General features: G+C 36.1%; 2 protein-coding genes across 2 annotated transcripts; both read left to right on the top strand.

Annotated features, from left to right (window-relative positions):
• Positions 1–3,285: 3,285 nt before the first annotated feature.
• LOC135691582 (actin, cytoplasmic) lies at positions 3,286–5,492 on the top strand. Its single transcript, XM_065209470.2, has 3 exons — positions 3,286–3,638; positions 3,759–3,869; positions 4,409–5,492. The coding sequence occupies exons 1-3, from the start codon at positions 3,384–3,386 to the stop codon at positions 5,171–5,173; spliced, it is 1,131 nt and encodes a 376-aa protein (XP_065065542.1). The 5' UTR covers positions 3,286–3,383; the 3' UTR covers positions 5,174–5,492.
• A 2,202-nt stretch (positions 5,493–7,694) lies between these two features.
• LOC135691669 (charged multivesicular body protein 6-A) lies at positions 7,695–24,035 on the top strand. The gene is made up of 9 exons (XM_065209606.2): positions 7,695–7,866; positions 10,310–10,354; positions 13,434–13,498; positions 18,252–18,339; positions 20,634–20,720; positions 21,266–21,331; positions 22,343–22,423; positions 22,738–22,816; positions 23,638–24,035. Exons 1-9 carry the CDS (start codon positions 7,792–7,794, stop codon positions 23,697–23,699), a joined length of 648 nt encoding a protein of 215 aa, XP_065065678.2. The 5' UTR covers positions 7,695–7,791; the 3' UTR covers positions 23,700–24,035.
• Positions 24,036–25,413: the final 1,378 nt, after the last annotated feature.

Genomic DNA, 25,413 nt, shown 5'->3' on the forward strand with positions numbered 1-25,413 from the left:
AGGAGGGCGTTTGAAGCAGGGTTCGAAGAAATGCAAACAAATTATTGAGAGTTTCGCCAAACAGCTAGTGGTTCCTATGGTTTTATTTATTGAGTGCTAATTCTCTTGATTTTTCTGTGTTTCTTAAACCAAGGTTGAAAATTTGCTTAGATGTCCACAAACAAAGCAACATTGTTGTTTAACTATCTATAAAAATTGAATCTAGATCCTTTGAAGAATGAGGCCCGAAACGTAGCATTTCTAATACAACATTCGCGACTCATAGCATTATAGATAAGGTAATGTTGTACAGAGGCCAAAAAGGGTGTTGCCAGATGGATCAATGGCGACGTTTAGAAGATGGTGCCTCGCTGGGTTTGTGATGACTTCAGAAGGTACGTCACACTGTAAAGGCACATGCACTCATTAAAGTAAATAATGATAATTATTTTTCTATCTAATAAGGCACTTCATACTTGTTTTAATATGGCATACTGAGATTTAGAGGGGGCGATGCAGTACAGTTGTGGGGGTTTTAACTTTCATAATTTTTCGGATAATACACACAAACTTCGCAACACGTTTTATTCAGAAAGAACCTCCACAAATGGGACATCATGCCTGTAACCTTCCTTGTGCTTCTTTGTTGGTAAACTTTTGTGTTTCTGAAATAATTTGAGTTTTGTTCCATCTTTACTCGATTCTGCCTTTGAATGTTTGTAGATTAGATTAATAACACATATCAAAATGCCGACAAAGAACAAGGATCTTTGCTCCAAACCGTTTCAATACTCCATTCCACAGCCCTTTTATAGTCGGGACCACATAGAAGCAAAGAAAACCCTCTAGAACTCCAATTAAAACGCTGTAGCGAAAAAATGCACTTCAGCCATTGTCCTTCATGCTTTACATCCTTCAGCAACGTCACTTGTATTTTACACTTGTGACTGGGGGCCTTTCTAGTCCTGCTTAAGGCTGTATCAATTTTTCCACCTATGTCCCTTCTGCTGGCGTCCCCATCAAATGATGATTTTAGGAGTCGTGAGTGGGTTAGCAAAGATCCCAGCAACTACATATTCAATGCAGAAACTTAATTTCCCGGAAAATGTAAATTTTGATACCTCTATACAGCATCGTTTGAAATAATTATAGTTACATCCCAATTTCCTATATGCAGAGGTTGAAAAGGGATTTTGTTGCAGAAAAGGCAACTGAAATTTCAGGCTTCTGTCAGAAAATATACTATTTAATGAACATTCGCAAGGAATCCTTGGCCAAGCTACATCTTATAATTTACTTTCGAAAACCATGGCTTGAAACGTGTTACCAAATTCATCTGTTCTGTAATGCAATTTGTTCGTGGCATTGCAAGATAGTCTTGAAGCCGAACATTTTTGGATGTGGCAGCCATTGGTTGTGTATTTCTAGCACTGGTAGGGCGACCGGATACTTCTTGCCAATTCGGAAAAGGAATGTCAAAAAACAAAGGCTTTACCCTCCCATATTTTTGCTTTAGAGAATCTATTAAGGAATTATTTTGAGTTTTGTTTCACCTTTCATTGAGCAATTATTCTGGTATCTGACATGCCTTATAAAGGCAACAACACAAAGCAATAGAGAACCTTTTGTGTAGAAACGCCCATTATTTGGACACACCTTCCATCACACTGGCTTATTCATCGCTTCTTTCGAAGAAATTACCTCTCACAGCATGGCTCTAGAGGGAAGGAAAGTTGACAAGATCTTGTGATTTTTGTGTTTATCGCACAAACAATGTGTTTTCGTCTGGTAACATGGCGAGATAACGGAGTTTAACTCTCATGCTGTTTTGATGAAGACATTCCATGCACGATGTCGTGTTGTTTCCAGTAAGGAGACATTCCGATTTAGGCCCAAACATTTTGCTAGTTCATATGGAAATGAGGGTTTTAGGCAGTTTTCATTCACTTGTTTTAAACTGCTATAAAGGTTTACAAAATATCTGAGACCAAATGATTTGGCAAGAAAATTGCTGGACTCGATTTTACACCTGTTGTCAAATTAAATACTACCATGAAGGAACGCCAAATTTCTGCCGCTTGGTCTTGTGCAAATGTTTTGTGATTGTTTGAGTGTGTTTAGTCCACCGATTAGCACTTTGACCTTCAAAATTGTCAACGTAACCACACGAACGTTACAATATAACAGAAAATCTAGGGTAATTTCGTGCCAAAAAACTGAAAGAAAAGGTTCAGGCAAACGTCATGTGGGGCATTCTCCTTTTAGACAGCAAGCGACGCAAGTCCTGTTCATTTTCTCAAGGCTTTCAACCATAGCCGCACCCCTGGCCCCCAGCCCCTTATAGTAGACATTTGATACGATCGACAAAAACAAGGAAATACTGTACTTATATCGGACGCGAAAAATGAATTTTAGGAAACATTAACAAAATTGAAAAAGAACATATTTAATGAAATAATACATCTGCGAGCCATTAAAAATATAGCTACTAGTTAAAATGATTTTTTCAGTTTTCATATATTTTCTCTCTTTATTTTGAAAACCACATCATAGGCCTATCTTGAAAAATCAATACTTTGTCTAGAGATTTCGGAAAGCATAAATCAAGAAGGATTTCGCGGAGTAAAGACTCTTTTTGGATTTGAAGAGTCGATTGAGCCCTTTAACAAACGAAATTAAATTAGTCGATTTGGAAATGAGGAGGAGAAAATTCTTAGGATTGGTTGCATTTGTAAAGATAATCCAGGAATAAACTTTTGTTTTCAAAGCCAAATAAATGAGTATAATTGTTTCAATCCATGGAAAATTTGCAGAATTTAGGAATTATTTTTCTGCAAACCCTTGTTGGTTTTTCAACAAAACGCTACCTAGCGGAAATGTCCAAGCTAAAAAATGAACTTGTTGCTTGAGCTTTTGTTTTCAAGCAAACAAATGACCCTTGAAAAGCAGAACGATTTCCTTGTGGGCAGTGGCCTAACAAAGGGCGGCTATTCACCACGAACGTATTGTTTGATGTGGCTGTGTCGAAAGCACCTGTATTGAGAAAGAATTTTGAAAGTCAATCATTTGTTGACTAAGCCAATAAGAAAGGCGAAATTTTTAAGCTGTCCAATCAGAGTACGCCAATTCATTAGATGGGGATGACCCTTTTGAGTGAATGCAGAAGGCCGACCGTTACATCCTTGTTAGGTATGTAAAACATGGTGCGTAAACAAACAATAGGATCAGCTACAGGAAATTACCTTATATGGTCATACGCACGACAACTTTTTCACATGGCCATCCTATAGATATCGCCGTGCACAACCTTAGATCATCCTATTTGAAGTGAAACTTCGAAACGGTCAGGTCACAGACTATTTAGTACTACTCGTCGACTTTAGTTAAACACAAAATCTATCAACATGGGTGATGAAGATGTTGCAGCTCTTGTCATTGACAATGGATCTGGTATGTGCAAAGCTGGTTTCGCTGGAGACGACGCTCCTAGGGCCGTTTTCCCATCCATCGTAGGAAGGCCAAGACATCAAGGTGTCATGGTTGGTATGGGACAGAAGGATTCATATGTTGGTGATGAAGCCCAGAGCAAGAGAGGTATCCTTACCTTGAAATACCCAATTGAACACGGAATTGTCACTAACTGGGACGATATGGAGAAGGTAAATGCTTCCAACACATATATCTAGCTATATCAACTGCTCATTCTTTCAAGAAATTTCACTGTTCGTTGGAGTTTATGTTAGGCCGAGTTCTGAAAAATTTTGCTCCTTGTTTTATAGATCTGGCATCACACTTTCTACAATGAACTTCGTGTTGCACCAGAGGAGCACCCAGTACTTCTCACAGAAGCTCCATTGAATCCAAAGGCCAACAGAGAAAAGATGACCCAGGTGAGTGATGATGAATTTTTAGGGCTACGCCCAGAATTTCGCTGACTGCAAGAAACTCTATTAAGATTTGTCACCGTTGTTTGCCTGCTTTTAAAACAGTTTAATAGGCCCTGTTCTTATTACGTTTTTACGTCCAGAGGAAAAATATTTTAGGCCAACGCCCATGACGGAAGTACCCACCTGAAATTTGCAAAGGAAGATGTTTCATTTGGGAAGTGTTTTTGTGTTAGCCCAGTTTTTTTACAAATAACATGTTAAAATTCCTAAATGTTTATCAGCGTTAGTCAGGGGGCAATTTCTGTTTATTTTTAAGGCAGCCAAAGACCACATTTTGACGAATAGTCTCCTACCATGTGACAACGCCCTCTTCATATGTAGACGCCACCCGTTCCATTGTTCCCGTAAACAATAGTGTGGGCGTTTCTGAAGTCTTTCGACTGCGTTTTTTGCGCAGGGTTTTCGGGTGCAATTACAAGTTTTACGATATTTTTATAACTGTAAATAAACAACTGTTTAACTATATTTTTGTTTTTTTGTAGATCATGTTCGAAACCTTCAACAGCCCTGCAATGTACGTCGCCATTCAGGCTGTCCTCTCATTGTACGCCTCTGGTCGTACCACTGGTATTGTCCTCGACTCTGGTGATGGCGTCAGCCACACTGTCCCAATCTACGAAGGTTACGCCCTTCCTCACGCCATCATTCGTCTCGACTTGGCTGGACGTGATCTTACTGACTACTTGATGAAGATCTTGACCGAGCGTGGCTACTCTTTCACCACCACCGCAGAACGTGAAATCGTTCGTGACATCAAGGAGAAGCTCTGCTATGTCGCCCTTGACTTCGAACAGGAAATGCTCACTGCATCCACCAGCTCAAGCTTGGAGAAGAGCTACGAACTTCCTGATGGTCAGGTGATCACCATTGGCAACGAACGATTCAGGTGCCCAGAGACCCTCTTCCAACCATCATTCATTGGTATGGAATCAAGCGGTATCCACGAGACCACATACAACTCCATCATGAAGTGCGATGTCGACATCCGTAAGGACTTGTACGCCAACACCGTCTTGTCCGGAGGTACGACTATGTTCCCAGGTATTGCTGACAGAATGCAGAAGGAAATTGCTGCCCTCGCACCATCAACCATGAAGATCAAGATCATTGCCCCACCAGAGAGGAAGTACTCTGTATGGATCGGAGGTTCCATCTTGGCCTCACTCTCCACCTTCCAACAGATGTGGATCTCCAAGCAGGAATATGATGAATCTGGCCCATCAATCGTCCACAGGAAGTGCTTCTAAATAGAAGAACTTTAGTGCTCTTGCCGTTTCTGTTTCACCTTCTCACGCCTATCCTTGATATATATGGTTGATAATTTTGCAAATCTTTCAATGTTAGTTTTGTATTGTGTATATAAGTCAGCGACTCAACTGATGGGGTAGAACTTTTGAAACGAACTCTGTACGCATGCAAAAGGAATCTAAACCCAGCACTTTTCTTACTAAATTTTTTCCAATTTCGTCTTCTTTGCTTGCAAAATTAACGCTATATGTACTAAGGTCAAGTAATTGTAAATTTCTAAATTCGACGTTATTTTTGAAGACAGTTTATAAATCGCAATTTTTCGTTTCCCTCTACTTTTTTCTGGTTGATTTTACAGATATAGAACCTCTAGTTAAGGATCAAATTTTCTATTATTGGATATAAATTTGCCTTTAATAATTATAGACAATGAATTTGATAGTATTTTGGAGCAAGTTACTTACCTTGATTAACCGAAGAAATCAAAGTTAAATTACCTAAAATAATGGAAGGGAAGCACTCTGTTTGGTGGTCTGTTAGTTATTGCTGTTAGGGGTCGTCCATTTTTACCATCATCTTCATAGGTCCACAAACCGTGCATGGAATCGGTTCATGCTCTGCGTTTTTCTGAAAATACGAACTGAAGGAGATTTGCGGAAAGCTCAAGCAAATGTAATGGACAAACAGCAAACGAAGGAAGTAGATAAATGGACTTCAAGAGGGGTGTGGTAGCTGCTCACAAAAACTTCCTACATACTAATTACATTTAGCTATAGACATCGAAATAAACCTTTCCTTATTTAAGAAAGGGTACCCCTGGGGTTGAGCTGGGAGGGGGCTCTCTATTTACCCGTCACTTAATGGCAACCTAGCGGGGGAGGGGACACTCGTTTACATTTAGAATAGAGTTCCTCAGGCTGCGACACAAAACATCACTTCAAATAAATGATTTCTGGCATAAAAATTCACCCAAAAAACTTTGTCTTGCCTTTGCCCATAAATTGCAAAGTACACTGTATTTATTATATATGCAGTCTTACAATATACATTTTGAAGGTTCATTTTAGGATTGTGGTCAAATTTTCAAAGTTTCCTGTCAGTTATCTTTCTAAGGGCCCTATAATATTGACCTAGTTGGCTTTGTGAGTGCTACTAATGTCGTTCTCAATAGTCTTGTGGTTATGAAGTCTACATCGTGAATCGGTGGCCAATGTTTCATTTGTAAATCATGTTTTTCTCATATTCAAGATTAAAAGAATAAGTCGGAATTTAATTACCCCTAAAAAGTAACTGTCCAATTGACTGAGCCAATAATAATTTTTGCTCAAACTTTGGACCCATAAAAGTAACTCTTGGATAGCAACCAAACTTTGCATGATGTGCTGTGTATAGAGTCACGAAAAAGAATCTCCAGAATGGCACGACAGAAGGAAATTTATTGGTTTACCTAATGTTGTTTGAAAACATTGAACTTTTGAAGAGCCTTTAGAGGGGGCTTTCACCATTTCATTGTAATTATAGTGACACTGTGATTCCCAGGGGGAGTTCTCATATATATATGTCGGGTGCTCAGGCTGGGGGTACGAACCATCAACCCAAAAAATAATTTTTAGCCTAGAAATTGACCCAAAAAATTTGTTTTCTTGTCTTGCACAATAAAAAAAAGCAAAGAAGCACTGCTCCATATCGTGATCTTGAGATCACATGCACAACACAGAAGCAAGTATAGTATATTTATCAAAGATACACAATTTACATCATCCTGTAGTTTCACTTTTGTATTTTGGCTAAAAACCTTTCGAATGTTCCAGTCAGTCTGCTGTCTAGGGCTGCTAATTAGGGCCATGTTTATGTCGTTATGTGTTGAGTTTTATGAGAATTCCTTTTATCATTCTGAATTCTCTTATGATTATGAAGTTTTCATCTGCAATCAATGAAAAATAAATCATGTTTAGTGTGTAAACCATGGGCTCCGACAAAGGTTGAAAAATGGAGGGGCCAGGGGAAAATTTAACACCAATAACAAAAGATTTTGAAAAAACTCTATTGTTTTGCAAAAAAAGTGGGGGGGGGGGCAAGGTCCCCCCGGCCCCCCTTTGTCGGAGGCCCTGTAAACTATTTTTTTCTCCATTTCTTACATTTTCCTCACATTCAAGACCCAGAAAAAAATTCGGCATTTCATGAACCCAGAAAAGTAATTCTATAATTTGCTGACCAAAAAATATCTTCAGACCCAAAAAAGTAACCTGAGCACCCCTATCCTAAATCTATACGAGTACCCCCCTGGGTTTTGATCCGCCTTTTTATTTAAACATGATACAGTTTTTACAATGAAATCTTTTTGTTTTTTCTGCTCTTTTTCCAAACCATTTTCTTATCCAAAAAGTCATTTGTTTGTGTTGCCTCTTTTAAAGAAAGAGAATGTTTCAAAATTTAATAATTTCAAATATAATTTAGCAGATAAGTGCTAAAGATAAGTGCAGTTACAAAGAAAATTCTAATTGCTGTGGGTCTCTATCCGGGCAAAGAAATGGAAGAGAGGCAGCAACTGAATAACAGGAACCTGTTCAAAATGGTCAGGAAATGATTTTCTGTTTCATGTGGGCTGGTGGAAGCAATGGGTGGATTATTTTCTAGGAAGGAACAGCCCAAGAAGGCTAACAGGATAACCGAACAGGATAAAGCAATACTGGTAAAGTGTACTTAATATTGACATCAGTGCCCTCGATAAAATAAACCAGGCTTTTAGGCTTACAACAACACAAACATGCACAAGTTGGTCCAAACATTGTGTCCCATTATATCCATCTGGAATAATTGGTGATACCCGGCGATGTTCAGAAAACTGCATGCCAACTTCGAATTTTATTGTCATAGAATCGACAAAAACCTCAATATTTGTCCTGTCCAGCACTTCAAACTAAATTCTGATAAAACTCAAAAATTTGATAACCATTGGTTTTCACTGCTATTGGTATAAACCATATCTAGAAATAAATAGGTGAATGTAAGAATTTGAAACAAAACAGTTCTTGTAAAAATAAATTCTGAATCCCTTGCATTTGATGTGCTGTATGCAGTAGTACAAACAAGAACCCCAGAGTGCAAAAGTATTTTTTGTGTTCAGGGAATTATTTTCTGCCACTTATGCTTGCGTGGGATCAAATCATGTTGCACAATAGCAGGTTAAAAGCTATGGGATTTTATTTTTAAATAGCATTTCTAAGCCTCGTGGTGAAGCTGTTTGTGGGATTGACTTCAAAAGTCTGTGCTGCAATTGCATGGATAAATCTATATTTGTAAAAATGCGCTGACGAAATAAGGAAAAAAGTATTGCGCACATTCCCAAACTTTACAGTGTGGCAAGAACATAAGAAAACTAGCTGTTTGCATGTTGAAATTTCATTTACTCAGCAAATTAGCTGTATCTGGAGTCTTGAATATCTATTAGAAGACCAATTTAATATTTTCTATATTTCTTATCTCTATACTCTCTATAATCTGCCTTTGTTGTTTGATTTAACATTTCTTGTTTCCCTTTGAATCTGATTATTTTCCAATTAAATGCTATTTCCAAATATTTATCCGACTCAAATAAACAAGTCAGGTGTTGTGGCATGTCGGTCTATAAAGGTAATGGAGAGCAAGTAATAAAGGGAATACTCTCTAACAGGGCCAAATAAGGTATAATGTAAGCATAATGCAATGCAAGTCAGCTATTATTATCATAACAATGTCTATGATAGAAAACTGTTAAGATATTTACTCCATACAGCAGTGGTAGACACTTGGGGGCAAGGGGTGACTGCCCCCAATACTTTAGGCAGGCCTGGCCATTTGAGGAGAGCCATAGCTCTAGCTCCCCTCCAGGCTCTCCTCAAACGCTGGAGGGGAGCTACAGATTGCTCTCCTAAATTGTTCTAAAAAGCAAACAAGCTCTCCTTGAAATCAATTTTTCCTTTGTTTCTATTCTTATAGCTCACCTGAATACTACTAGGAGAGCTGTTTACTGCTCTCCTGTAAAAAGTCTTACGGCCAGGCCTGCTTTAGGGGACAATGGCAGTTTGTTCTTAAACAATAGGAAATGTGACCTCATCTTATTAAAACAATAGGCTTCCCCCCAATATTTGACCAAGTGTCTTCTCCTGCCATACAGTTTGGATAATTTTGGGGTAGCTGTTCTCCAAGGGATGATACCTCTTTTAAAATGATGGAAAATCCATAATTTAGACTTTGAAAAGAAGAGGATGCTCAAACAAATGGGTCAAAAAAATGATATTTAATACCCAAGCACTAGAATAGCCTCACACCAGAAAACAAGACAAAAATCACAGTGTTATGCAAGTTTCTTATTTCAATAAAAAAACTTCCATTTCAAATAGATTTCATTGATGTTATTTGTTTTCTAAAAATGGGTTGTTTTCTAAGTGGAATTTATTATGCAAACTCAACCATACAAATGTTTGATCGCTTGGGCAAAACGGTTAATTGTGATGAATAAATATTTCAACAATAGACACATCTTTGGTGACCCAAACAAGTGATATGGGTGCTTTATATGATCTTGGTGACGAACGCAAAAATTGTTAAATGAAGCACATTTATATTAGGTATTTAATCTTTCTTGGGGTGCATCAAGGATCATTGAAACATCAATTTTTATTTAATGTTATCTAATACCAAAGTATGCTATCATAAGATTGTATTTTTTACAACGTTGTGGAGTGAACACTTTTAGAATTGTTGACCTTCATTATAAACATAGGTTATCTTTTACAAAAGGAAAACCTTGGTCTTTCTTAGGAAAAGGCCTGTCAATGACTGCATAAGGAACTGAATTAATATGAAGATTTTCAAAAGTTATGGATAATCTTAAATTATTTGTAAAAATAAAATTGAAACAGCATGTTTATTTATTTTTGGGTGGAAATTCATTTATTATTAGTTTTCTTACCAAGAGCGATCACTCGCAAATAAGAAGTCATAGGAGCCATAGGCCACTAATGCACATTCTAAGTAACAGGCTCTTATGAAAAGGCCTGTTATTCAGAATGTTTTGATGTCCTTCAGTTTGAGTTTTAAGTAATTTGAATCTGATACAACCTTGTACCTTAAATGATGTTTCTATCTTGCAGTCACTCAAAAATCAAAGAGACAAATTGAAACAATACCAGAAAAAGGTAAGTTTGAACTTTATTTTAAAAACCTTTCTCTTACCATCCATTGCCTTTTTTTATTTGCCATTTCAAAAGACACTGTCTGCATATTTTCAAAGATTGCAAACAACTTGTAAAATAAAGATTACTAAAAGGGATTTTTTGTTTTTTACCGATGGAAATCAAAGCTCTGTCTCTCCTGGTGCAAGCTTTCCCTAACTATATAAACCTCTTAACTGTAACCTCTGGGATGCTGTGAATCTTCAATGCCTGGAAGTAGCTCTTGGATCAGAGGCGGGCAACCATTTTGGGGACTGGGCAAGATCCTTCAAACCTTTTTTAGGTGGGACAAAGGCAATAAGAAGAATGAAATCGATAGTTTTAATAAAACGATAATGATAGTTATGAAAACTTTCATTTTAACTCAGCTACACTAAAAGTACAAGCTTCTCTTTTACATAGATAGTTGCAATGATAGAAATAACTGTTACAGTCGTTAGCTCAAAAGGGAAAACTGAAATAACCAACCAAAATTAAAAAGGATGTGATTCAGGGTTTGAAGAATCATCCACCAATCATGGTTAGCATCGACCTTTTAGCTTAGACCATTAACTTTTATACACGTATGAACCAAATTATCCAATATAGAAATTATGCACGAGTTTTAGAATCTTGACAGTCTCTTTAAGAAAATCATAAAGTACTCCAGCTTTCCAGTGGAAAGGAAAGAAATTAGGACTTCAGCACTGCTTTGAGGTGCGGTTTTTGGTAATTAGAGACTGTCAAATCTTGAAGACTGATGCATACCTTCATAATTGGATAATTTGGTGTTTACGTATGTCAAAGTGAATGGTCTGAGCTGAAAAACAGATGCTTAATGTTGACACTATCTCCCATATGCATTGCCACTGTCCCACATGCATTGCCATGGACAGCCTAGTTGCTGGCCCTAGGTCAGCATTGGGTCCTCATTCAGCCTTGCTGACCAGCCCTAATATTGGGTTAAACCGGTCTACAGCCGACTAGTTGATGTTTCAGTGGTTTTCTACACTTCACATTATTTAATATAGACCCCTGGGGCACTGGTAACTGAGACATGACAAAATAGGGACAACCCTGATCCCTGGTCAAGTCTGCCCAATGCAATCGTCCTTGCTGCATTTGTTAACTTTCACCCAGTCCCTCAATGATTCTGCTGTCCTTTCTTCAAGCAGGAGGAATTCTTGACAACAGATAGTAAACTAATCTTTCCATGATTCCCAAATTTGATGAAGACATTAGATAATCTAATTTTGAATCGATATGTTTAATTCATTATTTGCAACCCCTCGGAAAATCATCCTTGCTATTCAAAAAAATTACAAGATGATATATTTAATCTCGTGGGCCACGAAAATTCTCTTCCTGGGCCAGATTCTGGCTGCGGGCCGTAGGTTGCCCACCCCTGTCTTAGGTAATGTTCCTACAAAATAAGCTCTCAAACAGAATCAAGGAACTGTTATCATTATGTCATCATCCTCCTCATCATAATTGATTTGCTTGAAGTTCATTTACTTAACTTTTTAGGCCAGTCATTATATGAAGTGCCAGTCCTTTTAGTTAGCGCGTGCGATAGTACCCGCACACGCCTGCGCATGCCCAAGTTAAATTGCGTTTGCTTTTCATCACACGCGCAAACAGGTGTTTTTGCAGTTTTCTATTAATATTAATTTCGCATGGTCTCATGATTGTTTATCATTTTCCCTTGTTACTTGATTAGCACTTTTGACCACAATATGATTTTTCCATTTTTCGGAAGTGATGTTTGGCTTTTGACTGAATGCTCCTTTCAACTTAGCGTCTTGTCTTTCAGCTAAGTCGCCATTAGCATGTTAAGTGTAATAACTGATTTCCTGTCAAAACGTAATTAGGCCCTGAAAGCAAGTAGCTGTTGGAAACAGTTTTTATTTGCTCTTGCAACTTTGAAGAGTGACGACGACTTTTGAAAGATGGCTGCTAAGGGCAACAAAGTCTGTTATGCATTGATTGAATTGAGTTTTGCTCTTGCATGTATTCAAGTAGTTTTTACCTTTCTTGTTCCTTTTACCAATTTTATCAATTTGGCACTTCAAATTTTCTTACAAGTGTGATCGTTCATGCAAATTTGTTTACATGTGCGATTTGCCACACACACATAATTTTGCTCAGGAAAAGAACTGGAAGTGCATCCCAGTAAATCATTCAAAGTTTGTTGCTCTTATGAGATTTTTTTTCTGCAAAAACCTTATACACCCAGTTTATGAAAAAAATTTTCTTAAAAGATTTCCTGTCCTGCAGCATGAAATTTTATGCTCCTCCAGTTTCTATCTTTACAGCCATTTGGGCCTAATGGGAAGTTAAACAAACTCTTAGTTTATGTCATTGAATGATTTAAATATATCTTAGATTCTTGCACAGTTTAGCAACTTGTCTTTCTTATGTGAAAGCTGGCATAGCAAAATAACAAATCATTATATTTGAAAGTAGAAACAGTATCACTGTGAGGAGGAGGGAAGAAGGGGCAGGAGCTCCCTCAATGACAAAAATTGTCTTTGATGTAGGGTGATTTCTGGCATCCAAATGGGTGTGAACCCTCATTTTTCCTTCACTTGACTTACCATTGCCCCCCCCCCAATCTTACCACCCTACCTACACTACTGGGTAGAAGAAATCAAATAACATTTTATTTACTGCAAAATCTTGAATATGTTTATACTCATGTGATATTCTCTGATATCTTTAACTTTCTTACAAACAACTATAATCTTTGATGCTGCTCTTTCTTTCCCCTTTATATGTTGCAAATTTGTCAAAAAAAGTTTTAAATAGACAAAGTATGTAGCTAGCTATTTCATGAATATTCCTGTTTTCTTTTTGTTTGAGTAGCATTTTTTGGGTGTAGTAAGCCTGAATGATTTCCTACTTGTCGTATTTTCAAAGAAAATTGTAAGACTTTGTCTAAAGAGTAGAACAATAGCCTATTGTTTGAAACAATGGAAAGTCTCTGGGACTGTAGCAGCACTTGCTTCCAAGATAGAATGTTATAAAAGCCTTGTCACTAACATACTGTCATATCTTCCATCAGATCACAACAAATCTTGAGAGAGAAAGACAAGTTGCAAAAGAACTTCTTAAAGATGGAAAAAAGGAGTAAGTACTCATAAATAGATTGTAATCTCTACTTTGAACTGGGAGTTGGGTGTGATAATTTGTGCTTACTGTAAGGCTTTATTTATCACTCTATTGAGACCCCTCTCAAATAAGTCACACCATCCAAGCAGAAATTTGAAACAAGCCCGCTCTCTATGGAGCACCACCTATCTAATACAAAAATATAAGACAGTGGCATCATTCCTGATGTTTTTATGCATAATGGTTTCTATTTCTAAATTCTGATACATTTTAGATAAAAAAATTGTTCCAGCTCTGCTTTTCATTTTTCTAGCTTTAGCTGGATCTGTCATTTGATTTATCTAATTTCTTTATAATTACGGATACAGTATAACCATACAGTGCATCCTGTAGTACTCCTCACAGTGCAGATGATACATGCCTAAGAAAGCAGCTCTAATACTTGTTATATTTTCAAAGCCCACTAAGTTTTCTTACAGCCTTGAAAATCACAAGAGACAGGCACTGCCAGGTATTGAGAAAAGTGGGGGTCTAAAAAAGTGGGGGGGGGGGCTATAACTGAATAGAATAGTTTGACTTGTGGGGGGGTATAACTAAATTTTTTGCATTTTGGCAAATGGAGGGGGGGGCTCAAGCTTGCCCAGCCCCCCTTCTCCACGATGGATGAGAGAAATGGAAAGGGGATAATGTCTTATCAATCAAATAATCCTCTAGAATCAAATAAGCCCAATGGCTTTTACAGCATTCAGTTTTGATTTCATGACATCAAAACAGTTTAAATTCTTTTAAGACCTGACTTGTGACTAATCTATTGACAAACTTCAACTCTGGCTTGTACACATAACTCGACCTTTTGTCTTAGCAAGCTCTAACATGTTTTATTAGTCTTCAGTAGCAATGCTTTTGTAGATTAAGACGCCATGAATAAAATGGAATATCGATTCCGATATGGAAAACGAAGAGTTGAGGAAGTTCTAAGAACTAAGGATAATATAATTGAATATCACTAGGATGGTAACAGTTTCAGCTTTAGTTTTCTTTGTTTGCCTCATACAAAACCGAAGTTTGACAGTATTTAAGGTATCATACAAATTTCTAGTTATTGAAATAATGGCTTTTTAGATTTGTATGTCAATAGCGGTTATTAGACGATTTATTGCCAATGATTAATGTTATGAAACTAGATCTGTGCTGCAATTATTGGAACAGCGCATAAAGTATGAAGTGAAAAGTTACCACCAGAAAATATCCAGTTCTACAGCTCAAATTTTTGGGCATATGTTTAATTTAAACAGTGTTTGGCAGACATATTTGGAACAATGTGGACCCACGCAAAAGTCAATATTTTGAACTTTTGTAACTCATTTTGCAATTGAAATAAGCGTTGTATTTGGGGAGGCGAATTTCATTAATGGAGTTGCTTGCAATGAATCTCCAGTTATCATAATGGTGTTGAAAAATTAAGCAGGCGAGTCTTGCCATCGTTTCAGTCATTGCTCGACTGAATGAAAGCACACAGTGATATTTAGGAAGGATTAATTACAAGCTAGATAGTATTTGACTATTCGCGTTTGTAATTGACTCGTTGCATAGGCCACCTGTCGCACGATTGGAGTGCATCCTACAGATGGTCAAAAGAATGCAAGCATATGGCGTATAGACGTTGTTCAATGAATGGCAACTGTTTTATTAGGTAACTCGTTGCTAAAGCTGTACCGAACGCAGAAAAAGTCTAGTATTTTATCAATAATATACAAAGGAATCTATTGTTTTGTTGTGAGTGCACCTCGGGGCAGACACGTTGCTATTATGACCAGTAAAAAAACATCCTGTGTGTTAAAGTAAAAATGATCATTAAATTTGATATAAGCAAGGTGAAGCAGGAGGTCTGTTAAACCGCATAGAGGTTATTTGTTTGAATACATTATTCTATGATTCATCCAGGGGCATAGGTAAGGGTTGTGTGACTCAAGTTGCCCTTTTACTTGAACATTTCAGCAGATTTCCTTCAGAATTCTTGAAACAACGAAGAAACGTTGTCATAATCATGAGAGCTTTCATCTCGACCCCACTCCATCACGTCACCATACCCCCAATTCCACGTCATTCTAATTCAGGTTCCGGACAAGTCTCAGCCCTAATGGACACTTCCTCTACGTAACGTACGAATATGTTACTGGCCTCACCCTTGAATTTTAACTGAATTTATGCATAATCTTTGTGTGAGCAGTGGCAAAAACTGAGCTTTTTAAGTGGCGGGGGAAGCGCAACCCATTTTCCTAGTTGGTTGTTTGAATGGATTTTCTTATGTATTTCCATAGTCGAAATTTCTGATTTTAAGAATGTGCCTTGAATTCGATTGTTACACTTGACGCTCCATTAATTTAACGATGGTAAATATTGTTGGGATCAGAGTGGTCATCCTTTGAAACTTTTCAATAAATCTTCCAAACTTTATTATTTACTGTTTATTATTTATTATTTATGTGTATTTGTGTTTATTGTGTATGGGTTGTCTTGCATTCACCCAACGATACCTTGTATCAAAATCAAGATATTGTACTAGAATCTCCAAGTACAAAATTTTCAAAAAGGATAGAAACTTCAGAAATCTTTGTTTACTTTGCTTATCGGATTTAGATCAAGTATCAAATATATTTTGACAGAAAATCTTCAATCGGCATCATAAGAAGGGATGGAAACAACTACTTTGTAAAGACACCCTTTAATGCAAAGTCTAATAGGATACCATTGTAATAAGATAAATTATTTTACCAGGTACAGTTTATTGGAATAGGATACAGCTGACTCCGCCTATAGTCAAACTCCTTAAATTCACACTACTGGTTACAGATCTTGATACAAGGTTTTTCACAGCGCATAATAAATTTGATAAACGAATTAAATACGTTATCTACACTTGTTTATGAAATGATCGTTTAAAGTTCCAACCTATGTTCTTTGTGCAAAATTAAGTAGTAAAAGACGAGTTCAGTGAAAACCTAGATTTTCCAAAGTTTGGAGCTTGTTTCACAGTTGTTGGTAGTGGATTGGAAGTCTTCTGTGGTGGCTCGACAAAATTGATATTGGCACATGCAAATTACTCCCTTATCTTGTGTTATGAATGCGAATATCTCTGTTATAGTTAATTTTCAGATGAATGTCAAAGAGCAATTCCATTGAAGCTTTTGTATATCACCGAAAGACTATGAAATTGTCTCATTTGTTCAGTTCTCCTCCAGTCAATATGTCTTATTAGTTTGGAAGTGTGATGCAGGGACCGCGCACTAGTCTAAGGGTGGAAGGGCTGGAATGGGTGTGGCCGCAAATTTTTGCTTATTTCGGCTGAATTTTTATAAACAGTCTGGCTCAGAGAAGATGTCAACAACTATAAAAAGGGTAATAAAACACCAAGCTAACCAAGTTAGAAAATATGTCATATCATTTAACAAGATAAAACACCTAGACAATGAACAAAAAAGGTTCCCAGTCAAAAAAAACTGCTACTTCATAGGAGTAAACGATACAAGTTGCGTTAGAGTAAACCTTGCAAAAATGTTTCTAGCCTATTATTGCAAAAAGTGGGGGCGCCATAGCCCCAGCTAGCCCAATTGCTGCGCGGTGCCCTGTGTGATGGCGTCTAGGTACTCTGTTTATTACTCTTGCTGTCAAGTTCTAAATTTGTTGAACTTTCTGCAAGTTGGTACTGGTATTACTGGTATATTTAATGTTATTTTCAATATAACTGTGGCGCTGACAACATTTTTAAACTTTTCTTTGCCCATGAATCCTCTTAATTTTGAAAGTTGAATGAGTCGTCGAGCACAGGTTTCTTAAGATTTTTTGCAACTAGAGTTGCTCTCAAAGATGTTTAGTTTATAGTTAAAGATTTGAGCTAAGCAGGGATGTTTTTTGCTGTTGTCCTGTTCCATAGATAATAAATTGGAATTTATCTGGGTTGGCTTTTAATTTATAGTGAGAAAACCAGTCTCATATTATTTTACAGCATCGTTCCAAATTAAGAATACAGACTTCAGTTGTTTGTGTTGCGCAGCCTGGACAAAATTGCAAGTCGTCTGCATAGCCATGTATACTGACTTCAGCTGTTGAATCTCTGCAATACCTTACAACAATTTCTGGAATTTTTTCTGTATAGAATACAAAAAGTACTTGACTAAGAGCAGAACCTTGAGGAACACCACATACAAGCTTTCTTGGTTTGATATCACTGTGTTTGCTTCGACAACTTGTGGTCGATTCCGGGTATGCTATGCAAACCAAAAGCCTAAACGACAATCAAACTCATAATTGAATAATTTAGCTAGCACCGCGTTTCTCCTTTCAGAGATATTGATCCCTCCAACATCAACTTATTCCTACATACAATCTTTTTCCTCCTAATTCAAGTTTAAAAATCTGCCTTGAAGTAGCGCTAGGAAATGGAATAAATCTTCATTGCGTTCATAAATCAGTTATCATCAAAGAGATAAGAAAACGATATTTTATAAAATAAAGTAAGTTGGAAAGGAAAACCCTATTTCTTGATAATTTATGGTCTTAGATTTTTAAAGATTTTAAATCATAAAGATTCAAAAACATTTTAAAGTCAACATTTATTCACTGAATTGTCAATTCTTGCTCAGGAAAAAGACAAATCTCTGTTCAGCTAAGTTATTGGTCCTTTCTTTAACATGTCTCTTAAATCGTCGGTTGAAAGTTTTATTCATGATGCCTTTTTGAATGATTTTCTATGTTTTGTTTTTTTACTTAGTAAAGCAAGATTATTACTCAAGAAGAAAAAATACCAGGAGTCGCTTCTTACAAAAACTGACGATCAACTTGAAACATTAGAAAAACTGGTAAGAATGAACTTTATTTTGAATTTTTATAAAAGGTGGTTGATACTTAAGCCAAGCAACTCATCAACCAAATATGTTTTATTGAATGTGTTAAAACAACTGTTAGCAGGATATCAAATTATTATTCAGGCATTTTAAAATCTGTTGGAAATTCTGAAGTGGGAAAATCTTTGGTTAATAACATTTAAATAAGAATCATCACATATTTTTGGAAAATTCTACCAAAAAACCTGGGAACAAAATGTGATCAAATTTTATTGTGCCTGTTTGTCAATAGGTTCAGTGATGGCACTAGAAATTCTCCGACAGAGGGTCTGAAATTTTGATAGGGAGGAGGGTGGGTTGTAGACAATCACAGAGAGAAAACACAGAATCCCAGTTGCAAACAGCCGCACAAATATTAAGATAATGACATGACATAAATTTAACAAACAGGAAAGAGGAGCTACTTAGAGTGGGATTTATATTTTTTATGAGGGATTCACTTTAATAACAAAATGTCCCTAAAAAGACAAAAGACATAAATTATGAAAGTTCTTTGTAAATCTTTTTCAATGATTTTTCTTTATTCTCAAGGTTCGGAACTTTTCTGAGTGATAGAAAGGTGTAATTTAATCATTGAAAACAGAATAGGAACCATTTTGCTGGTAATTGCTGGTGTCTCAATAAACACCTAAGGTTGCCAGATAAGGTGGGAAAATTTTAAGATTTTTGATGATTCCAGTTCACTGGAAAATGCACTCATTGGATCAATTTTTTCTACCTGTTTACAATACAACCTTACTCTTGGAATTAATATCCACAGGCGGAATACGGTTTTAATTGGTGTTTTTTATAATTATTCTTGCCATTCGCACAAATCAACCCTGAAACATTCTAATGTGGAGTTTGCTTCTCATTGGTTAAAGTTTGCCATTTAACAGTTAAAATATTAACGTGCCGAGGAGTGATGAGAGTTAAATCAAAATTATAAATAAAAACAATCAAATATACCATAAACTATCATTGATATTTTAATCAATGCCACCACCAAGTTTACCGATTAGGCAGGCCTTGCTCTAAGCAAAATGAAGGTGCTCCATAAAAAGAGCCTCTTATACAAATATAGAAATAAAGGAAAACGCATGGCTTTAAGTCGAACATTAACTTTGTTTTCACTTTTTATGCTATCCATTCTATAAGACACACTAGAACATCTATTACTCGCGAAAGCAAATGAAAACTGAAAAGCAATGCGGTAATTTGGACGGAAATGTGATCCCTGATTTGCAAAGGTGATTTTAAATTATTTAGAAAAAACAGAAAATAATACTTCAACAGAAGATTAACGCTTGCTCGAAAATCAAATAAATCTGCCGGAGAATACGCTTGATGGCCTGTGTCCTTGATGGTTATCAGAGGGTTATTAGATTAAAAAGGGTATCGAAAACCCAACGTTGAATTTGCTGAAATTTTTTCTCAAGGGGTAATCTTACGCAAAACATAATATTGCGGTCTATTGGGAAGATTGTTTATGCTTGATCAAGTTTATTAGACAAAGGCCAACAAATTATTTTGCTCCGTGGTAATATTGTTTTTACGTTTTGAGGGGCTCTATAAATCGCTCTCTTAGGCTTCTTTTGTGTGCGCTCTAGGCGCGCACGTTCGATCGAGCGCCTTTCCGGGCAAGGCCTGATTAGGCACCAAAAATGCTGAATCTGTCGAGTTAAGAACAGTTTCTGAGCCCTTAGGCGGGTATCACCAATGTGTCCCCAAGTGTGGGTTACAAGATCTCCAATTTTTTATGTCTTTTAAAAGCCTAGTATAGGGGGCTGTTTCCATAATTGTTGTAGTTATTTATCTTTTAAAATTATGTCCCAGTGACTCTGGAGTTTACCTGGTTGTACATTTATACTCAATGGGTTTCTGTAATCAGTTACTACTTTTCTTTTGTAAAAATTTTACAAACAATAGCAAAATCTTGTTCCAACAAAATTATAAATTTACTTTGTATATATTTCGATGGGTGGGCTAAGCAGCTCTGCTGGAGGGCTGTAGCCCCCTGCCCCCTCTGGCGCCACCATTGAATAGATTAGTGTTTATTTTTTTTATAGTTCAAAAGATTTCTGTATGATTGAGAGTTATTTTATATTGAAAATGTTTTTTTGAGAAACTCTGACTTGTTCAATCTGGAATAAAGTTGTCCTGCTACCTCTGTGTTATACATATGACAGTGAAAGATGTTTTCAAAAGTTGAATTGTTTTTATTTTCTGATTTTTGTCGTGCTATTTTTTAATTTTCCGTTTCAATTTAGGTTCATGAAATTGAATTTGCCCAAGTACAGGCCAAAGTTGTCCAGAACCTTAAAGTTGGAAATGATTGCCTTACTGCCCTGCACAAGGTATTTTGAAGCAGTATTTTGTTCTTGATTGATAAACAATTGATGTTCCAAAATGATTATTTATTTTAGAAATTTTTTTAAAATACTTTTTTAGTTTAAAGCTATAGAAAATGTTTCCATGCAGCCATTTCCATTGAGCTCATTTACCCCTCTATCATACAGGGTTTTATCAGTTTGCAAGGTGTTGTCAGTATTAATAATGAATGATGTATATTTGATATCTGATCAGTGGCGGATTTAAGGGGGGGGGCAACTAGGGGCAGTTGCCCCTCCCTCAACGAGTTGAAGCAGGTCTGGTGCCCCTTTTTGGAGATTTTGCGCCCCTTTTGAAGAATGAGAATCAGGTGGAAAAGTTTCTGAGACCAAATTTACTTCAAGGAATACCTCAAAGTTATGTTGTTTATTCTGAAAATAGATATGAAATTGTTGTAATTTTCAGCGCCCCTACTACCGACTGCCCCTCCTTCAAATTTGCTCTGGATCCGCCCCTGTATCTGATACCCTTTTGTATTTTCTGTTTAATGCTCAATGGAGTATTTTTTTAGATAATGACTTTAGAAGATGTTGAGAAAATTATGGAAGACACCCAGGAAGCTGTTGAATACCAGAATGTAAGTACAATGTAATCAAGATAGCTTGAACCCTTGATAATTTGAAATTTCATGTTTTTTACTTTACTACCAACAAAGCACTTGTTTTACACTTGAATTAAATTATTTCAAGTGTTAAATTAGACCTTGTTTACACTACAGAAAAGATAACTCTTTGGTTACTTGCCTGAAAAAGCGATGATAGGCCTGGCATCTTGGTTCTGTGCTAGTTTGGGAATGGTTCTATTCTTCTTTGGTTTCACTAAAATGCGAAACTTGGTTTCACTATTGTGCTTGTTTTCTCTAGTGTAAATGGTCAGGAACGGAATTTTTGGTTATGATTGAAACAGGCTTAATCTAGTGCTGGGAAGAGGCTTTTTTATAGTATCAGACATCATTGTTTTTTTTACTCACGTGTAAACAGGCAAAAATTTGGTTCTGTTCCATTTTGCTCCAGTGTAAACGTGATGAAAAAGAGATATGATGCCCAAACAAGAACAAAACCGAAAAGTTCCGTTCTTCTTTCTGTAGTGTAGATGGGGTCTTAGTTTCAAAATCAGTTGTGTTCTGCAAAATGGTTCTTAATCAATATCAATAGTGATAAACAAATCATAAATCTACTTTTCTGTTAATAAAGCACATTAACCTGAAGATTTGTTTGCTTAAACTGTTTTCAATGTTCCATGGATGCTCAAATTAGCAGGGTTGTACTGTTTATGAACACAATTCATAACACAAGTTACCAAAGAAGCAATTAATATTTATTGCATTAACTACCATTTTCGCATCCTGTATCTTAAGATACTTGTATTCAACACAAATTACTTAATTGTTGTACTTCCTAGATTTATTTTGTATAAAACCATGGAGTATATAGGAATATATAACAATATATTCCAATATTTCCTAAATCGATAATCTAGAAATGTTGAATCAGGGAAAATTTGCTTCATTCAAGACACATGATATTCCCTAACCTCCAAGGATTTGATGAATAACTGAATTTGTCTGACAATACTAATACTTTGATAGGAAATAGATGCTCTTATAAGTGGTGCATTCACACAAGAGGATGAAGATGACATTCTTGCTGAACTTGAAGAGTTAACTAAGGTTTGTTTTTCTTAGGATGTTTGAAATGCCACCATTTTCTTTTACTTTCAATGTCTCTTGCTTACTTTTTGCCAGAGCATCTTTTGTGTAACTATTTATTGCATTGCATTTGTACCATTCATTTTCTTTTCATTGATATTTTCTGCAACGCAGATCACATTTTTTAATTTAATTTTTTGACCATCTGTAAAATGCCTTCCTTGTGAAAATTTGTTCAACATTTCTGATTTCACTGCACTTTCATCTAGCTTCTGTGCTCCTAAAATCAGTGTAAGTGACCTTTTTTCTAATGTTTATCTTATTATTTTTGGTAGGTTGAACTGCCATCTGTGCCAACTGAAGAACCTTCAAAAGAAACTGATCAGCTGCCAGATGTTCCAGTTGCTGAGCCAAGTAAGATTTGTCTCCATGTGATTGATCTCGCTGCTAGAGACGATAGCATATTATTCTATTAGTAGCTCTTTAATGGAAAACAGTTCTTTAGGGTACAGACACAAACTAGGCAGTATATTTTTCTCATAAAGAAAGAAGGTATAGAAATCTGATGGACCCAGACTAGATTTTTAATTAACTGGAGAGCAATAGACATTTCAGATGTGAAGCAACAGTGTATAGGTGAAGACTGCACCTCACAAATCCAATAAATAAGGCAATTTCAAAGGAATCAATATTGGAAAAAAACAATTTCAGGAAATCATGGGTGCACTATAGACGTAGGGCAACTGCACTCTGTTGTAATTATGGGCAACAAATTGGAGTCTAGGCATACCTCAACATGGGCAAAGAGTTTTACTTTTACAAATGGGAAAAGTCAATTTGAAAATTATTAGTGTTTGTTTCTTTTAGCATCAAACATAGATTCTAGGAAAAGAGTTTAGAAGCAACCCCAGATATAAATGATCCAGCAAGAAGTATGAAGAAAGTGTCATGTTCCTTCTTCCTAGCCCCATCCTTCTTGATTCCCTTCATTGATTGTAAACAAGCAAAATATGTCGAACTTGGTTCTAGATGATGATGAATTGGCATATTTGGCAAAATTCGATAACTACATTAAAAAGTGTAATTGCACAAATTAGGAGTATTCAATATTGTTTTTCTCAAGAACAGGGTTTAATTCAAGATGTGCAGAGGCCCTTGTCCTCAGCATCCTCTGTATCTTTTAGTTTGGTAGCTTTTTTGATTTGCAAGTTTGAATAACTTTTCTTTGCTTCCAGGTGATATTGAACCAGCAAAAGAAAGTGCAAAGCAAAAACCAATTGCTGTTGCTGCATCATAAGCAAGTGGAGGCACAAAAAGTAAAATAATCTTTGAAATTTATTTTCAACTGTATAGAAATTCTCCAATAATAATTTTTGTGCATTTAATAGTTGTTATTAATTTTCTTCTAAAGCTTAATGATTGGATGTTTGTCTGTAAATAACTTGAATGAACTCAGAACACTTTATAATTTGAGTAATTTAGTGTATGGTTGAGCTGTCAAGGTTGATGGCTCAAGTGAAATATTTGCAATGGTGTGTACCATCCAACCTCAAGCCTAGAATTTGTTTTTTGCTAGATTTTTGGCTGAAGATCAGTATCTCTGACCAACCAGCTTATATTTTTGGTATAATAAGCAATTTTGAGGCCAGGGGGCATGGCAGGTGATGGAGACAGGGAGACATGTCCCCTTTTGCTTTTCAGATGACAGATTTGGTTCTTTTTCCATTTCAACTTTGTATTTCCTGCCCAGTCATTTCCTGCTATTTGGCCCTCCCATCCAAACTGTTTGTTTCTTTCAATGTAGCGGTACCATCAAATGCTAAATGACATACTTTTTGTCAAGAATTTCTAACTATTTGTCCAAACAAAAATAGGTCTATAAATTCAACTTAGGGCCTCATGTTCAAAAAAATACTCAACATTCCTTTGTACTAATTTTTGACCTCAAAATCAGTTCAAGGATAAGTTTTTTAGTCTTTATGTTAGTTTCGATGATGTTAGTACTCATGAAATTGATTTTATGTCAAAGTAAATGTGAAAAATTTTATAATCAATCTGACTGTGATTCACAACTGATGATGAAAAGTTGCACCCATAACGGTTATTGCAGTCAAATCCCTTAATTTCTCGGATTCTAAATCCTTAATATTAAGTCAAATGCAAAAAATTTAAAGCACAAACAATTTTAACAAAATATTTATTGTGTATGAATCAAATGCATCAGGAAAAAATGTATGGTGGCAAATCCTTATCTAAGCTCAAAAACACTGCAAAATCTTTTTCTGCTTTAATTTCTGTAGACTCTGGTTATAGTCAAATCAAATGTTTCTTAAAAACCTGTGACCGTAAATAGAGTGTGACTGTAAATGGAGCTCAATTTAATAGTTTTTCCTATTTGGGTCTAAATTCTATGCGACAGTAACCAGAGGTGTGACTTTAAGCAGAGTGACAATAAGCAAAGTCGACTGTAATTACAGTTTCTTGAAATATTTTGAAGGTTTTTTGTTAGCAAAGTTTTTTTTGTTAAAAGTCTAAAAAAATTTAAGAAATTGGAAAGAGGAAAATCCTAAAATCCTTGTTTCACACAGTGGGTGGTTTTTAATATTTAAACTAATATTGTGTTCTTGCCATTTGATTTGTTTGATGTAAACTTGTATTTTTATAGTCAAGATTAAATCAATTAATTTCAACCTTACTATTGGTATGTTTCAGTACTTAATAAAGATTATTCTTACTAGTTCTTGATGGAGTGATATATGCCATGCTGTTGTGATATCACCAAACAAAGCACAATACTCAGGGACATCCATTTTCTACACACAAGCATGTAAATACCAATGGATGTAGGGCTGTCATATCCCCAATCTTTGAAATTCCTCAAATTAGTTGGAATATTTTAAAGTAATCAGAGAATCTAAGTCATAATTCCACTGCTTATTTCCGTCAGAGAATAATATAACATAATGCAAATTCCAAGAATTAACTAAATTAAGAAAGGAAATGACCAAACT

Source organism: Rhopilema esculentum, chromosome 13 (genome assembly GCF_057945365.1).
Source record: "Rhopilema esculentum isolate cy_ngs chromosome 13, ASM5794536v1, whole genome shotgun sequence".
Lineage (NCBI taxonomy): Eukaryota > Metazoa > Cnidaria > Scyphozoa > Rhizostomeae > Rhizostomatidae > Rhopilema > Rhopilema esculentum.

Bases quoted from the DNA above. Each gene is read 5' to 3' on its own strand.
- LOC135691582 (XM_065209470.2), top strand. From the start codon at position 3,384: ATGGGTGATGAAGATGTTGCAGCTCTTGTCATTGACAATGGATCTGGT. The intron at 3,639-3,758 runs GTAAATGCTTCC...CTTGTTTTATAG, and splicing joins ACTGGGACGATATGGAGAAG to ATCTGGCATCACACTTTCTA. The intron at 3,870-4,408 runs GTGAGTGATGAT...GTTTTTTTGTAG, and splicing joins ACAGAGAAAAGATGACCCAG to ATCATGTTCGAAACCTTCAA.
- LOC135691669 (XM_065209606.2), top strand. From the start codon at position 7,792: ATGGGTGGATTATTTTCTAGGAAGGAACAGCCCAAGAAGGCTAACAGG. The intron at 7,867-10,309 runs GTAAAGTGTACT...TCTATCTTGCAG, and splicing joins AACAGGATAAAGCAATACTG to TCACTCAAAAATCAAAGAGA. The intron at 10,355-13,433 runs GTAAGTTTGAAC...ATCTTCCATCAG, and splicing joins TGAAACAATACCAGAAAAAG to ATCACAACAAATCTTGAGAG.